This window comes from Engystomops pustulosus, chromosome 5, assembly GCF_040894005.1.
Source record: "Engystomops pustulosus chromosome 5, aEngPut4.maternal, whole genome shotgun sequence".
Classification (NCBI taxonomy): domain Eukaryota; kingdom Metazoa; phylum Chordata; class Amphibia; order Anura; family Leptodactylidae; genus Engystomops; species Engystomops pustulosus.
The window spans coordinates 26,132,387-26,149,779 of NC_092415.1; the positions used below are offsets into that span (position 1 = coordinate 26,132,387).

Genomic DNA, 17,393 nt, shown 5'->3' on the forward strand with positions numbered 1-17,393 from the left:
GGTGTAGAGGATGCCCCCTGTCTATGGTGATGGTAGAACCTCCTCTCCTCTAGGTGTAGAGGATGCCCCCTGTCTATGGTGATGGTAGAGCCTCCTCTCCTCTAGGTGTAGAGGATGCCCCCTGTCTATGGTGATGGTAGAACCTCTTCTCCTCTAGGTGTAGAGGATGCCCCCTGTCTATGGTGATGGTAGAACCTCCTCTCCTCTAGGTGTAGAGGATGCCCCCTGTCTATGGTGACGGTAGAACCTTCTCTCCTCTAGGTGTAGAGGATCCCCCTGTCTATGGTGATGGTAGAACCTCCTCTCCTCTAGGTGTAGAGGATGCCCCCTGTCTATGGTGATGGTAGAGCCTCCTCTCCTCTAGGTGTAGAGGATGCCCCCTGTCTATGGTGATGGTAGAACCTCTTCTCCTCTAGGTGTAGAGGATGCCCCCTGTCTATGGTGACGGTAGAACCTCCTCTCCTCTAGGTGTAGAGGATGCCCCCTGTCTATGCTGATGGTAGAACCTCCTCTCCTCTAGGTAAAGGCCAAAAGATTGCTAAAATTGTCTCCAATCCCTTACTGTAGTCAGTTATTGTGATCTGTGTCTCTGCATATATTCAGTGATAATTATGGTGATTTATGCACATCAGTCTACATCCTCATCCCCAGCCCATATAGAAACACTGCCAGGATCTTCTGTGACCCATTAGTGTGACCACATCTTACCATTGTTATTTGGTTACCGAGACATATCTGATTTTTTTTTCCCGGCGTAGGGCAGTGGTGGTGAACCTATGGCACGGGTGCCAGAGGCGGCACTCGGAGCCCTCTCTGTGGGCACCCAGGCCATCACCCCAGCATGAAGTTCACCAGACAGAACTCAAAGACTCTTCCTGGAGAATCTTCCTACAATGATAGATGAATTTGCCCTCCTCCTTTCCACTGCGTTGGTGTCTTTAGGAGGCTGAACGACTGAAAGTTGTCAAAGAACAAGGAGAAATAAATTACTGCTTAAATTGCTGTGCTGGCACTTTGCTATAAATAAGTGGCTTTTGGTTGAAGTTTGGGCACTCAGGCTCTAAAAGGTTCAACATCACTGGTATAGGTTGTGGTAAAGCAATGCACTGCTGTAGGGAAATAATCCCTGTACAACAAATATTGTTATTTCTATGGCGCCATCGTATACTGTGGCGCTCTCTACAGATCATGGGGAACATCTACAATTCATATAACATATTACATGGCAATAACATTGACGGGAAGAAGAATAGCAATGATGGCTGCCCACAAGAGCTTACAATCTATTGTGCATATAGACCTGGCGCTTGGTCCGGTATTTCCATGTGTGCACAGGTACCAAATTATGGACCCCCCTACACTCTCAGGGCAGCTTTGTATTTTTTCACTGATTTTCTCACATTAAATCCAACTGGACCCAGAATTATGTCTATAAATGCAGCTTCTGGGCCAGATCATTACATGGATCTACAGATTTTGGACCTACAGAACCTGTGTACACGGTTAGGCCCAGTTCAGCTCCATTATTATCGTCTTCTGTCATTGAAACAATAGTAACGGAAGACGAACAGATCCCTGGTAATCCCCGGTACCGGATCCCATAGACTTCCGGTGTAATCGGTTTAGTTGTGGAAGATAATAAGGGCCGGGTGTTCCATACTCTCACAGAGCACCTATGGGTGCACCCAGCAGGCACCCTGCATTGTCTATGCCTTGCCATGGAGGAGGGGACGTGCACGCCCGGCTTAGTGATGGGACACTGTGACTGTGCCGCCCCTCCCGCCCTGTGTAAGGAGGAGTCACAGCCGGTGCCCGGATCTGCCCTGCTATGGGGGACTGCAGGCTTCCTCCTCCGGGGTCTGATGGCTGCCGCATAGGAGAGCAGGTAATGTACAGCACGTACACTGCGCTGACACACTGCAACGGAAGACACCGGAACATGTAGTGACGCAGCCGCACTGTGTGTGACCTGCAGAGACCCCTCCTGCTCTCATAATAGCAGCGGATCTGTGCAAGGGGAGGGGGTCACAATGGTCCATGGTACACAGGGGGCTCTTCTAACCCCAAAACAGTCAGTGTTACCCGTAGCAACCAATGAAAACTGCAACATGTAACAAAATGTGATTTTCTCTCATTTAAAGGGGAAGTCATTATTTGTAATGTGAGAGCTGTGATGCAGAGTGGGGCATAATACCCCCTCACATTGTGTCCCCTCCCCCCTCACATTGTGCTCCTCTCCTCCTCCTCCCAACACATTGTGCCCCCCTCCCCCGTCATATTGTGCTCCTGTCATCCTCCCATCATATTGTGCTTCTCTTCTCCCCCTCACACTGTGTCTCCTCCCCCTCACATTGTGCTCCTCTCCTCCTCCTCCTCCAAACATATTGTGTCCCCCTCCCCCCTCACATTATGTCCCCCTCCCCCCTCACATTGTGCTCCTCTCCTCCTCCTCCCAACACATTGTGTCCCCCTCCCCCTTCATATTGTGCTCCTGTCATCCTCCCATCATATTGTGCTTCTCTTCTCCCCCTCACATTGTGCTCCTCTCCTCCCAACATATTGTGTCCCCCTCCCCCCTCACGTTGTGCTCCTCTCCTCCTCTTCCCAACACATTGTGTCCCCTCCCCCCTCATATTGTGCTCCTGTCATCCCCCTCCCATCATATTGTGCTTCTCTTCTCCCCCTCACACTGTGTCCCCTCCCCCCTCACATTGTGCTCCTCTCCTCCTCCTCCCAACACATTGAGTCCCGTCCCCCTCCCCCCTCATATTGTGCTCCTGTCATCCTCCTCCCATCATATTGTGCTTCTCTTCTCTCCCTCACACTGTGTCCCCTCCCCCCTCACATTGTGCTCCTCTCCTCCGCCTCCCCTCACATTGTGCCCCCTCCCCCCCATCTCATTGTGGCCACTCCCCCATCTCATTGTGTCCCCCTCCCCCCTTACATGGTGTCCCCCTTCCTCCTCACATTGTGCTCCTCTCCTCCTCCTCCTCCGGTCACTTTGTGCTCCTCCCCTCCTCCTCCCGTCACCTTGTGCTCCTCCCCTCCTCCTCCCCTCACATTGTGCCCCTTCCCCCCATCTCATTTTGGCCCCCAACCCCTTACATTGTGTCCCCCTCCCTCCTCACATTGTGGCCCCTCTTCTCCTCCTCCCCCCTAACATTGTGCCCCCTCCCCCCTTACATTGTGTCCCCCTCCCTCCTCACATTGTGGCCCCTCTTCTCCTCCTCCCCCCTCACATTGTGCCCCCTCCCTCCTCACATTGTGCTCCTCTCCTCCTCCCATCACATTGTGGCCACTCTTCTCCTCCTCCCCCCTAACATTGTGCCCCCTCCCCCCATCTCATTGTGGCCCCTCCCCCCTTACATTGTGTCCCCCTCCCTCCTCACATTGTGGCCCCTCTTCTCCTCCTGCCCCCTCACATTGTGCCCCCTCCCCCTTACATTGTGTCCCCTCCCTCCTCACATTGTGCTCCTCTCCTCCTCCCATCACATTGTGGCCACTCTTCTCCTCCTCCCCCCTAACATTGTGCCCCCTCCCCCCTTACATTGTGTCCCCCTCCCTCCTCACATTGTGGCCCCTCTTCTCCTCCTCCCCCCTCACATTGTGCCCCCTCCCCCTTACATTGTGTCCCCTCCCTCCTCACATTGTGCTCCTCTCCTCCTCCCATCACATTGTGGCCACTCTTCTCCTCCTCCCCCCTAACATTGTGCCCCCTCCCCCCTTACATTGTGTCCCCCTCCCTCCTCACATTGTGGCCCCTCTTCTCCTCCTCCCCCCTCACATTGTGCCCCCTCCCCCTTACATTGTGTCCCCTCCCTCCTCACATTGTGCTCCTCTCCTCCTCCCATCACATTGTGGCCACTCTTCTCCTCCTCCCCCCTAACATTGTGCCCCCTCCCCCCTTACATTGTGTCCCCCTCCCTCCTCACATTGTGGCCACTCTTCTCCTCCTCCCCCCTAACATTGTGCCCCCTCCCCCCTTACATTGTGTCCCCCTCCCTCCTCACATTGTGGCCCCTCTTCTCCTCCTCCTCCCCCCTCACATTGTGCCCCTCCCCCTTACATTGTGCTCCTCTCCTCCTCTTGTCACATTGTGGCCACTGTCTTCCTTCTCTGTTGTTTTATATTAGAATTAAAATCTATTATTTGCATCTCTCCTTCCCCCTCAGCAGCTCTGCCTCCTCCTGTGTCGCAGCAGTGCGCAGGCGCGATGACATCATCACATTGCGTCTGATTGTCTCTTCTGCACAGAGCAACAGCAGAGGCTTAAAGGGAATGTACCATCGGAATCCATCATGATAAACCAGGGGCACTTACTCATAGATCCAGGGGTTGTTACCAGGGCCCCTCTGTTCTGTAGCTGCACAGGCTGTTACACTGTAGCTTACACAGGCTCTTACCCCCTACTCCCTCAGCACTTCCCCCCTGACTCTGCCTGATGTAATCTCACGCAGTGGTAGGGGGTAGTGCTTCTGCACAGTGTAGCAGCCTGTGAAGCTACAACCCGGAGGATTTATGACATGTTACATAACGTTGTACCTGGAGGAAAGACTTGTACTACAGGTGCGGCCTGTACACAGCTGCCATTGTCTGGTGCTGGACTGTGAGGGGGAGAATCTATAGACTCATATAGCAACATCGTATATAGAACATACCTCATCAGTAAAACCGAGGACATACCGTAACATACCGTACCAATATACCGTAACATACTGTACTAATATACTGTAATATACTGTAACATACGGTACCAATATACCGTAACATACGGTACCATACTGTAATATACCGTAACATACTGTACTAATATACTGTAATATACTGTAACATACCGTACCAATATACCGTAACATACTGTACTAATATACTGTAATATACTGTAACATACCGTACCAATATACTGTAATATACTGTAACATACGGTACCAATATACCGTAACATACTGTACTAATATACTGTAATATACTGTAACATACCGTACCAATATACCGTAACATACTGTACTAATATACTGTAACATACTGTACTAATATACTGTAATATACTGTAACATACCGTACCAATATACCGTAACATACTGTACTAATATACTGTAATATACTGTAACATACTGTACTAATATACTGTAATATACTGTAACATACCGTACCAATATACCGTAACATACGGTACCATACTGTAATATACCGTAACATACTGTACTAATATACTGTAATATACTGTAACATACCGTACCAATATACCGTAACATACTGTACTAATATACTGTAATATACTGTAACATACCGTACCAATATACTGTAATATACTGTAACATACGGTACCAATATACCGTAACATACTGTACTAATATACTGTAACATACGGTACCATACTGTAATATACTGTAACATACTGTACCAATAAACCGTAACATACTGTACTAATATACTGTAATATACTGTAACATACCGTACCAATATACTGTAATATACTGTAACATACGGTACCAATATACCGTAACATACTGTACTAATATACTGTAACATACGGTACCATACTGTAATATACTGTAACATACTGTACCAATAAACCGTAACATACTGTATCAACATACTGTAATATACCGTACCAACGTACCGTAACATACTGTAACATACTGTACCAACATACCGTACCAACATACTGTACCGTTATACTGTACCAACATACCGTAACATACTGTACTGTTATACTGCAATATACTGTACCAACATACCGTAACATACTGTACCAACATTCCGTACCAACATACTGTACCATTATACTGTACCAACATACCATAGCATCCTGTACCAACATACCGTAACATACTGTACTGTTATACTGCAATATACCGCACCAACGTACCGTAACATACTGTACCAATATACTGTTACATACCATACCAATATACCGTAACATACTGTACCAATATACTGTAATATACCGTACCAATATACCGTAACATACTGTACCAATATACTGTACTAATATACTGTAATATACTGTACTAATATACCGTAATATACTGTACCAATATACTGTAATATACTGTACCAATATAATGTAATATACCGTAACATACTGTACCAATACACTGTAATATACCGTACCAACATACTGTAACATACTGTACCTATATACCGTACCAAAATATGGTAAGAAAACTCCTCAGTGACTTTCTGAATGCAATAAAGGAACTTACTGATGGTGAAACATCTGCTGCGGAGCATTTACCTGAGGAGACACCTGAGATATTACGGCTACAGACTGCTGCCTCCCACTACTGACATCCCTCAGACGCTTCTAGGTGCTAGAGCACAGTGACACCTCCCCTGCAGCCTCCAACCCTGACTCATCTCATGCAAAAAGTGACTCGTCTCAGATCATTTGCATATTGCTTTGGAGGATTTTTTTTTTATATTGGTAAATGGGTTAGATTGCACATAAGAGGGAATTCTAGAAAGGACATTTCACACCTGCTAGTGGCTGCTAGTTTAATGTGGTAAAACCTGGTGACAGGTTCCCTTTAAGTGCAGCATCAAAAATATAAACTGGCGCCATTTTTACCATTGTGTCTTTTTTTCTGCAGAACGGTTGCAGTGTTAGTAATGGAGCCAGTGATGAAGATGAGCCCCTTCTCAGGAAGAACCCCCGGCGATTCGTCATTTTTCCAATACAGTATCCGGACATTTGGAAAATGTATAAAAAGGCGCAGGCCTCATTTTGGACCGTGGAGGAAGTAAGTGATTATTAGATTAGACCTGCCTTAGATCCAGGCACCGGGACGGTGGTATCTTCTTATATTTGTTATCCATGGCCTCCTTCCTTCTAACATCAACTATTACAATTATGCTAATGAGACAGAAATACTCTGTGTTACCAGGGCCCTTCTGTGCTGTAGCTTAACAGGCTGTTACACTGTTTACCTCTCCTCCTCTGCTACTTCAGTTCTTCCCCCCTCCATCTGCCTGCTGTATTCTCATACTGTTGAGGTGGTGCTCCTGCACAGTGTAACAGCCTGTGAAGCTACAGCAAGAAAGAAATCTAATAATTCCCCCCCTTTAATTAGCCTAATTAAAAAAGTTGATATTAGAAGGAAGGAGGCCATGGATACCTAATATAAGAATATAGGCACAGTCACAGCCCCGGGTAAGTGATTTAAAGGGAATCCATCACCACAATTTACCCAAACTAACCGCTATGTTACATAGGGCTGTGACCACACGTCACCCATGTCTTATTTTTAAGACATGCTTCTTCCATGCCAAAACTTTAGTCTACAAATATGCAAATTGGCTTGAAGTGCTTTGGGAGCTCTAGAAGAGCACCTCAGGTTTCTAACACCACAGCAATAACGACGCCCCCGGCTGCACTTCCACTGCCCAGCGACTACTCTCATCTTCTCCCTTCAACTCCATCAGTCCTGGCTCCAGCGAGACGTGGACCTGTATCCTTAAAGTGCTCTGCCAGAGCACTTCAGCCTAATTTGCATATTTCTAATGTAAAGTTTTGGAAGGAAAGGAGCAGCTGGACAATAAGTATAAAGGTAAGAGCAGCAGGTGTTGGCATAGCCCTACATCACATAGTAGGTAGTTCAGGTAGGTAAATCATAGTGACAGATTCCCTTTAATTGTATTTTTTGGAGATGATTAGGAAAGAAAAGTTGAGTGCTGATAGGTTGCTAGGTAGGTCTTGTCCTAAATCCGTAGCAAACCTGTGACAAAATCATGTGTAAAATTTTGGTGCAGAATTCTCCCGTTTTCCGAACATTATAAGCAGCAATGTATCAAAATACAATCAACAGTTTATCAATATACAACAAACAATGTATTGATATACAATCAACAATGTATCGATATACAACTGACAATGTATCAATATGCAACCAATGTATTCACCATCTGCAGCCGTAACTTTACACTTTGGCCGTAGACGCAGGGATATAACACCGGTAAATGATGACATTACATTATCTGCTGTATATAATAACAATGACATATAAGGAACTCCGTATATTTGAAAGGGATTACGTCGTCAGTTTTGACCATACATAGCTATAGGCAGCATTTGGTATTGTCCCTGGAGAGATGTGTTATCATACCTTTGTGTGTGTTGTTATTAGTGAAAAAGGCAGTTATATGCTAGGATTGTAGCTGGACTGGTGCACTGCTGTGCGAGATCTTTTCCCTGTACTGCTGCACAGCCCTTCCCCCTGGAGTAAACTGTTGTAGTATCCAAACAGAAGGGGCGGGACTGTGCAGCAGTACAAGGAAGAGATCTCACACACCAGTGCACCAAAGAGCTCTAAATCCAGCTACAATCCTGGAATAGGAATGTATTCTTCACAGTCCTGCTGTGAACACCAAAAGGATGGTTGCAGAGTTCTCACTGTCTGGAGCTTTGTATGGTTGTAACTGCTGTTACACTTCCTTTACCGCTGCTCTATAATGTGCTGCATGTTATCATTTTCTATTAGGTGGACTTGTCCAGAGATCTTGCTCACTGGGAGACGCTGACGTCGGATGAGAAATACTTCATTTCCCATGTATTGGCTTTCTTTGCTGCTAGTGATGGCATTGTTAATGAGAACCTGGTAGGTGTTACTATAGGTGGTATGTGATGTATTACTATAGGTTGTATGTGATGTGTTACTATAGGTGGTATGTGATGTGTTACTATAGGCGGTATGTGATGCGTTACTATAGGTTGTATGTGATGTGTTACTATAGGTTGTATGTGATGTGTTACTACAGGTGGTATGTGATGTGTTACTATAGGTGGTATGTGATGTGTTACTACAGGTGGTATGTGATGTGTTACTATAGGTGGTATGTGATGTGTTACTATAGGTGGTATGTGATGTGTTACTATAGGTGGTATGTGATGTGTTACTACAGGTGGTATGTGATGTGTTACTATAGGTGGTATGTGATGTATTACTATAGGTTGTATGTGATGTGTTACTATAGGTTGTATGTGGTGTGTTACTATAGGTTGTATGTGATGTGTTACTATAGGTTGTATGTGATGTGTTACTATAGGTGGTATGTGATGTGTTACTATAGGTTGTATGTGATGTGTTACTATAGGTGGTATGTGATGTGTTACTACAGGTGGTATGTGATGTGTTACTATAGGTGGTATGTGATGTGTTACTATAGGTGGTATGTGATGTGTTACTACAGGTGGTATGTGATGTGTAACTATAGGTTGTATGTGGTGTGTTACTATAGGTTGTATGTGATGTGTTACTACAGGTGGTATGTGATGTGTTACTATAGGTTGTATGTGATGTGTTACTATAGGTGGTATGTGATGTATTACTATAGGTTGTATGTGATGTGTTACTATAGGTGGTATGTGATGTGTTACTATAGGTTGTATGTGATGTGTTACTACAGGTGGTATGTGATGTGTTACTATAGGTTGTATGTGATGTGTTACTATAGGTGGTATGTGATGTATTACTATAGGTTGTATGTGATGTGTTACTATAGGTGGTATGTGATGTGTTACTATAGGTTGTATGTGATGTGTAACTATAGGTGGTATGTGATGTGTAACTATAGGTGGTATGTGATGTGTAACTATAGGTGGTATGTGGTGTGTTACTACAGGTGGTATGTGATGTGTTCCTATAGGTGGTATGTGATGTGTTACTATAGGTTGTATGTGGTGTGTTACTATAGGTTGTATGTGGTGTGTTACTATAGGTGGTATGTGATGTGTTACTATAGGTGGTATGTGATGTGTTACTATAGGTTGTATGTGATGTGTTACTATAGGTTGTATGTGATGTGTTACTATAGGTGGTATGTGGTGTGTTACTACAGGTGGTATGTGATGTGTTCCTATAGGTGGTATGTGATGTGTTACTATAGGTTGTATGTGGTGTGTTACTATAGGTGGTATGTGATGTGTTACTATAGGTGGTATGTGATGTGTTACTATAGGTTGTATGTGGTGTGTTACTATAGGTGGTATGTGATGTGTTACTATAGGTGGTATGTGATGTGTTACTATAGGTGGTATGTGGTGTGTTACTATAGATGGTATGTGATGTGTTACTATAGGTGGTATGTGATGTGTTACTATAGGTTGTATGTGGTGTGTTACTATAGGTGGTATGTGATGTGTTACTATAGGTGGTATGTGGTGTGTTACTATAGGTGGTATGTGATGTGTTACTATAGGTGGTATGTGATGTGTTACTATAGGTTGTATGTGGTGTGTTACTATAGGTGGTATGTGGTGTGTTACTATAGGTGGTATGTGGTGTGTTACTATAGGTTGTATGTGGCGTGTTACTATAGGTGGTATGTGATGTGTTACTATAGGTTGTATGTGGTGTGTTACTATAGGTGGTATGTGATGTGTTACTATAGGTGGTATGTGATGTGTTACTATAGGTTGTATGTGGCGTGTTACTATAGGTGGTATGTGATGTGTTACTATAGGTTGTATGTGGTGTGTTACTATAGGTGGTATGTGATGTGTTACTATAGGTGGTATGTGATGTGTTACTATAGGTTGTATGTGATGTGTTACTATAGGTGGTATGTGATGTCTTACTACAGGTGGTATGTGATGTGTTACTATAGGTGGTATGTGATGTGTTACTATAGGTGGTATGTGATGTGTTACTATAGGTTGTATGTGATGTGTTACTATAGGTTGTATGTGATGTGTTACTACAGGTGGTATGTGATGTGTTACTATAGGTTGTATGCGATGTGTTACTATAGGTGGTATGTGATGTGTTACTATAGGTGGTATGTGATGTGTTACTATAGGTTCTATGTGATGTGTTACTATAGGTTGTATGTGATGTGTTACTATAGGTTGTATGTGATGTGTTACTACAGGTGGTATGTGATGTGTTACTATAGGTGGTATGTGATGTGTTACTATAGGTTCTATGTGATGTGTTACTATAGGTTGTATGTGATGTGTTACTATAGGTGGTATGTGATGTGTTACTATAGGTTGTATGTGGTGTGTTACTATAGGTTGTGTGTGATGTGATACTATAGGTGGTATGTGATGTGTTACTATAGGTTGTATGTGATGTGTTACTATAGGTTGTATGTGATGTGTTACTATAGGTTGTATGTGATGTGTTACTATAGGTTGTATGTGATGTGTTACTATAGGTTGTATGTGATGTGTTACTATAGGTGGTATGTGATGTGTTACTATAGGTTCTATGTGATGTGTTACTACAGGTGGTATGTGATGTGTTACTATAGGTGGTATGTGATGTGTTACTATAGGTTGTATGTGGCGTGTTACTACAGGTGGTATGTGATGTGTTACTATAGGTTGTATGTGATGTGTTACTATAGGTGGTATGTGATGTGTTACTATAGGTTCTATGTGATGTGTTACTATAGGTTGTATGTGATGTGTTACTATAGGTGGTATGTGATGTGTTACTATAGGTTGTATGTGGCGTGTTACTACAGGTGGTATGTGATGTGTTACTATAGGTGGTATGTGATGTGTTACTATAGGTGGTATGTGATGTGTTACTATAGGTGGTATGTGATGTGTTACTATAGGTTGTATGTGATGTGTTACTATAGGTGGTATGTGATGTGTTACTACAGGTGGTATGTGATGTGTTACTATAGGTGTTATGTGATGTGTTACTATAGGTTGTATGTGATGTGTTACTATAGGTTGTATGTGATGTGTTACTACAGGTGGTATGTGATGTGTTACTATAGGTTGTATGCGATGTGTTACTATAGGTGGTTTGTGATGTGTTACTATAGGTGGTATGTGATGTGTTACTATAGGTTCTATGTGATGTGTTACTATAGGTTGTATGTGATGTGTAACTATAGGTGGTATGTGATGTGTTACAACAGGTGGTATGTGATGTGTTACTATAGGTGGTATGTGATGTGTTACTATAGGTTCTATGTGATGTGTTACTATAGGTTGTATGTGATGTGTTACTATAGGTGGTATGTGATGTGTTACTATAGGTTGTATGTGGTGTGTTACTATAGGTTGTGTGTGATGTGATACTATAGGTTGTATGTGATGTGTTACTACAGGTGGTATGTGATGTGTTACTATAGGTGGTATGTGATGTGTTACTATAGGTGGTATGTGATGTGTTACTATAGGTGGTATGTGATGTGTTACTACAGGTGGTATGTGATGTGTTACTATAGGTTGTATGTGATGTGTTACTATAGGTTGTTTGTGATGTGTTACTATAGGTTGTATGTGATGTGTTACTATAGGTTGTATGTGATGTGTTACTATAGGTGGTATGTGATGTGTTACTACAGGTGGTATGTGATGTGTTACTATAGGTAGTATGTGATGTGTTACTATAGGTTCTATGTGATGTGTTACTATAGGTTGTATGTGATGTGTTACTATAGGTGGTATGTGATGTGTTACTACAGGTGGTATGTGATGTGTTACTATAGGTGGTATGTGATGTGTTACTATAGGTGGTATGTGATGTGTTACTATAGGTGGTATGTGATGTGTTACTATAGGTTGTGTGTGATGTGTTACTATAGGTTGTATGTGATGTGTTACTATAGGTTGTATGTGATGTGTTACTATAGGTGGTATGTGATGTGTTACTATAGGTTGTATGTGATGTGTTACTATAGGTGGTATGTGATGTGTTACTATAGGTGGTATGTGATGTGTTACTACAGGTGGTATGTGATGTGTTACTATAGGTTGTATGTGATGTGTTACTATAGGTGGTATGTGATGTGTTACTATAGGTGGTATGTGATGTGTTACTACAGGTGGTATGTGATGTGTTACTATAGGTGGTATGTGATGTGTTACTACAGGTGGTATGTGATGTGTTACTACAGGTGGTATGTGATGTGTTACTATAGGTGGTATGTGATGTGTTACTATAGTTGTATGTGATGTGTTACTATAGGTGGTATGTAATGTGTTACTACAGGTGGTATGTGATGTGTTACTATAGGTGGTATGTGATGTGTTACTATAGGTGGTATGTGATGTGTTACTACAGGTGGTATGTGATGTGTTACTATAGGTGGTATGTGATGTGTTACTACAGGTGGTATGTGATGTGTTACTATAGGTGGTATGTGATGTGTTACTACAGGTTGTATGTGATGTGTTACTACAGGTTGTATGTGATGTGTTACTACAGGTGGTATGTGATGTGTTACTATAGGTGGTATGTGATGTGTTACTATAGGTTGTATGTGATGTGTTACTATAGGTGGTATGTGATGTGTTACTACAGGTGGTATGTGATGTGTTACTATAGGTGGTATGTGATGTGTTACTATAGGTTCTATGTGATGTGTTACTATAGGTTGTATGTGATGTGTTACTATAGGTGGTATGTGATGTGTTACTATAGGTTGTATGTGGTGTGTTACTATAGGTTGTGTGTGATGTGATACTATAGGTGGTATGTGATGTGTTACTATAGGTTGTATGTGATGTGTTACTATAGGTTGTATGTGATGTGTTACTATAGGTTGTATGTGATGTGTTACTATAGGTTGTATGTGATGTGTTACTATAGGTTGTATGTGATGTGTTACTATAGGTTGTATGTGATGTGTTACTATAGGTTGTATGTGATGTGTTACTATAGGTGGTATGTGATGTGTTACTATAGGTTCTATGTGATGTGTTACTACAGGTGGTATGTGATGTGTTACTATAGGTGGTATGTGATGTGTTACTACAGGTGGTATGTGATGTGTTACTACAGGTGGTATGTGATGTGTTACTATAGGTGGTATGTGATGTGTTACTATAGGTTCTATGTGATGTGTTACTATAGGTTGTATGTGATGTGTTACTATAGGTGGTATGTAATGTGTTACTACAGGTGGTATGTGATGTGTTACTATAGGTGGTATGTAATGTGTTACTACAGGTGGTATGTGATGTGTTACTATAGGTGGTATGTGATGTGTTACTACAGGTGGTATGTGATGTGTTACTATAGGTGGTATGTGATGTGTTACTATAGGTGGTATGTAATGTGTTACTACAGGTGGTATGTGATGTGTTACTATAGGTGGTATGTGATGTGTTACTATAGGTGGTATGTGATGTGTTACTATAGGTGGTATGTGATGTGTTACTATAGGTGGTATGTGATGTGTTACTATAGGTGGTATGTGATGTGTTACTACAGGTGGTATGTGATGTGTTACTATAGGTGGTATGTGATGTGTTACTACAGGTTGTATGTGATGTGTTACTACAGGTGGTATGTGATGTGTTACTATAGGTGGTATGTGATGTGTTACTATAGGTGGTATGTGATGTGTTACTATAGGTGGTATGTGATGTATTACTATAGGTTGTATGTGATGTGTTACTATAGGTGGTATGTGATGTGTTACTATAGGTTGTATGTGATGTGTTACTACAGGTGGTATGTGATGTGTAACTATAGGTGGTATGTGATGTGTAACTATAGGTGGTATGTGGTGTGTTACTACAGGTGGTATGTGATGTGTTCCTATAGGTGGTATGTGATGTGTAACTATAGGTGGTATGTGATGTGTAACTATAGGTGGTATGTGGTGTGTTACTACAGGTGGTATGTGATGTGTTCCTATAGGTGGTATGTGATGTGTTACTATAGGTGGTATGTGATGTGTAACTATAGGTGGTATGTGATGTGTAACTATAGGTGGTATGTGGTGTGTTACTACAGGTGGTATGTGGTGTGTTCCTATAGGTGGTATGTGATGTGTTACTATAGGTTGTATGTGGTGTGTTACTATAGGTGGTATGTGATGTGTTACTATAGGTGGTATGTGATGTGTTACTATAGGTTGTATGTGATGTGTTACTATAGGTTGTAAGTGATGTGTTACTATAGGTGGTATGTGGTGTGTTACTACAGGTGGTATGTGATGTGTTCCTATAGGTGGTATGTGATGTGTTACTATAGGTGGTATGTGATGTGTTACTATAGGTTGTATGTGGTGTGTTACTATAGGTGGTATGTGATGTGTTACTACAGGTGGTATGTGATGTGTTACTATAGGTGGTATGTGATGTGTTACTATAGGTTGTATGTGGTGTGTTACTATAGGTTGTATGTGGTGTGTTACTATAGGTGGTATGTGATGTGTTACTATAGGTTGTATGTGGTGTGTTACTATAGGTGGTATGTGATGTGTTACTATAGGTTGTATGTGGCGTGTTACTATAGGTGGTATGTGATGTGTTACTATAGGTGGTATGTGGTGTGTTACTACAGGTGGTATGTGATGTGTTCCTATAGGTGGTATGTGATGTGTTACTATAGGTGGTATGTGATGTGTTACTATAGGTTGTATGTGGTGTGTTACTATAGGTGGTATGTGATGTGTTACTACAGGTGGTATGTGATGTGTTACTATAGGTGGTATGTGATGTGTTACTATAGGTTGTATGTGGTGTGTTACTATAGGTTGTATGTGGTGTGTTACTATAGGTGGTATGTGATGTGTTACTATAGGTTGTATGTGGTGTGTTACTATAGGTGGTATGTGATGTGTTACTATAGGTTGTATGTGGCGTGTTACTACAGGTGGTATGTGATGTGTTACTATAGGTGGTATGTGATGTGTTACTATAGGTGGTATGTGATGTGTTACTACAGGTGGTATGTGATGTGTTACTATAGGTGGTATGTGATGTGTTACTATAGGTGGTATGTGATGTGTTACTATAGGTTGTATGTGATGTGTTACTATAGGTGGTATGTGATGTGTTACTACAGGTGGTATGTGATGTGTTACTATAGGTGGTATGTGATGTGTTACTATAGGTGGTATGTGATGTGTTACTATAGGTTGTATGTGATGTGTTACTATAGGTTGTATGTGATGTGTTACTACAGGTGGTATGTGATGTGTTACTATAGGTTGTATGCGATGTGTTACTATAGGTGGTTTGTGATGTGTTACTATAGGTGGTATGTGATGTGTTACTATAGGTTCTATGTGATGTGTTACTATAGGTTGTATGTGATGTGTAACTATAGGTGGTATGTGATGTGTTACAACAGGTGGTATGTGATGTGTTACTATAGGTGGTATGTGATGTGTTACTATAGGTTCTATGTGATGTGTTACTATAGGTTGTATGTGATGTGTTACTATAGGTGGTATGTGATGTGTTACTATAGGTTGTATGTGGTGTGTTACTATAGGTTGTGTGTGATGTGATACTATAGGTTGTATGTGATGTGTTACTACAGGTGGTATGTGATGTGTTACTATAGGTGGTATGTGATGTGTTACTATAGGTGGTATGTGATGTGTTACTATAGGTGGTATGTGATGTGTTACTACAGGTGGTATGTGATGTGTTACTATAGGTTGTATGTGATGTGTTACTATAGGTTGTTTGTGATGTGTTACTATAGGTTGTATGTGATGTGTTACTATAGGTTGTATGTGATGTGTTACTATAGGTGGTATGTGATGTGTTACTACAGGTGGTATGTGATGTGTTACTATAGGTGGTATGTGATGTGTTACTATAGGTTCTATGTGATGTGTTACTATAGGTGGTATGTGATGTGTTACTATAGGTGGTATGTGATGTGTTACTATAGGTGGTATGTGATGTGTTACTATAGGTTGTGTGTGATGTGTTACTATAGGTTGTATGTGATGTGTTACTATAGGTTGTATGTGATGTGTTACTATAGGTGGTATGTGATGTGTTACTATAGGTTGTATGTGATGTGTTACTATAGGTGGTATGTGATGTGTTACTATAGGTGGTATGTGATGTGTTACTATAGGTGGTATGTGATGTGTTACTATAGGTGGTATGTGATGTGTTACTACAGGTGGTATGTGATGTGTTACTATAGGTTGTATGTGATGTGTTACTATAGGTGGTATGTGATGTGTTACTATAGGTTCTATGTGATGTGTTACTACAGGTGGTATGTGATGTGTTACTATAGGTGGTATGTGATGTGTTACTACAGGTGGTATGTGATGTGTTACTACAGGTGGTATGTGATGTGTTACTATAGGTGGTATGTGATGTGTTACTATAGGTGGTATGTGATGTGTTACTATAGGTTGTATGTGATGTGTTACTATAGGTGGTATGTGATGTGTTACTATAGGTGGTATGTGATGTGTTACTACAGGTGGTATGTGATGTGTTACTATAGGTGGTATGTGATGTGTTACTATAGGTGGTATGTAATGTGTTACTACAGGTGGTATGTGATGTGTTACTATAGGTGGTATGTAATGTGTTACTACAGGTGGTATGTGATGTGTTACTACAGGTGGTATGTAATGTGTTACTACAGGTGGTATGTGATGTGTTACTATAGGTGGTATGTAATGTGTTACTACAGGTGGTATGTGATGTGTTA

General features: G+C 42.0%; 1 protein-coding gene across 1 annotated transcript in view; it reads left to right on the plus strand.

Annotated features, from left to right (window-relative positions):
- Positions 1–1,657: 1,657 nt before the first annotated feature.
- The window catches only part of RRM2B (ribonucleotide reductase regulatory TP53 inducible subunit M2B), a 29,134-nt gene continuing 13,398 nt past the window's right edge, over positions 1,658–17,393 (plus strand). Inside the window, exons 1-3 of the mRNA XM_072154630.1 lie at positions 1,658–1,885; positions 6,597–6,746; positions 8,484–8,600. Coding sequence (XP_072010731.1) covers positions 1,829–1,885; positions 6,597–6,746; positions 8,484–8,600 — 324 coding nt within the window. The 5' untranslated portion in view covers positions 1,658–1,828. The remainder of the gene's footprint in view (positions 1,886–6,596; positions 6,747–8,483; positions 8,601–17,393) is intronic.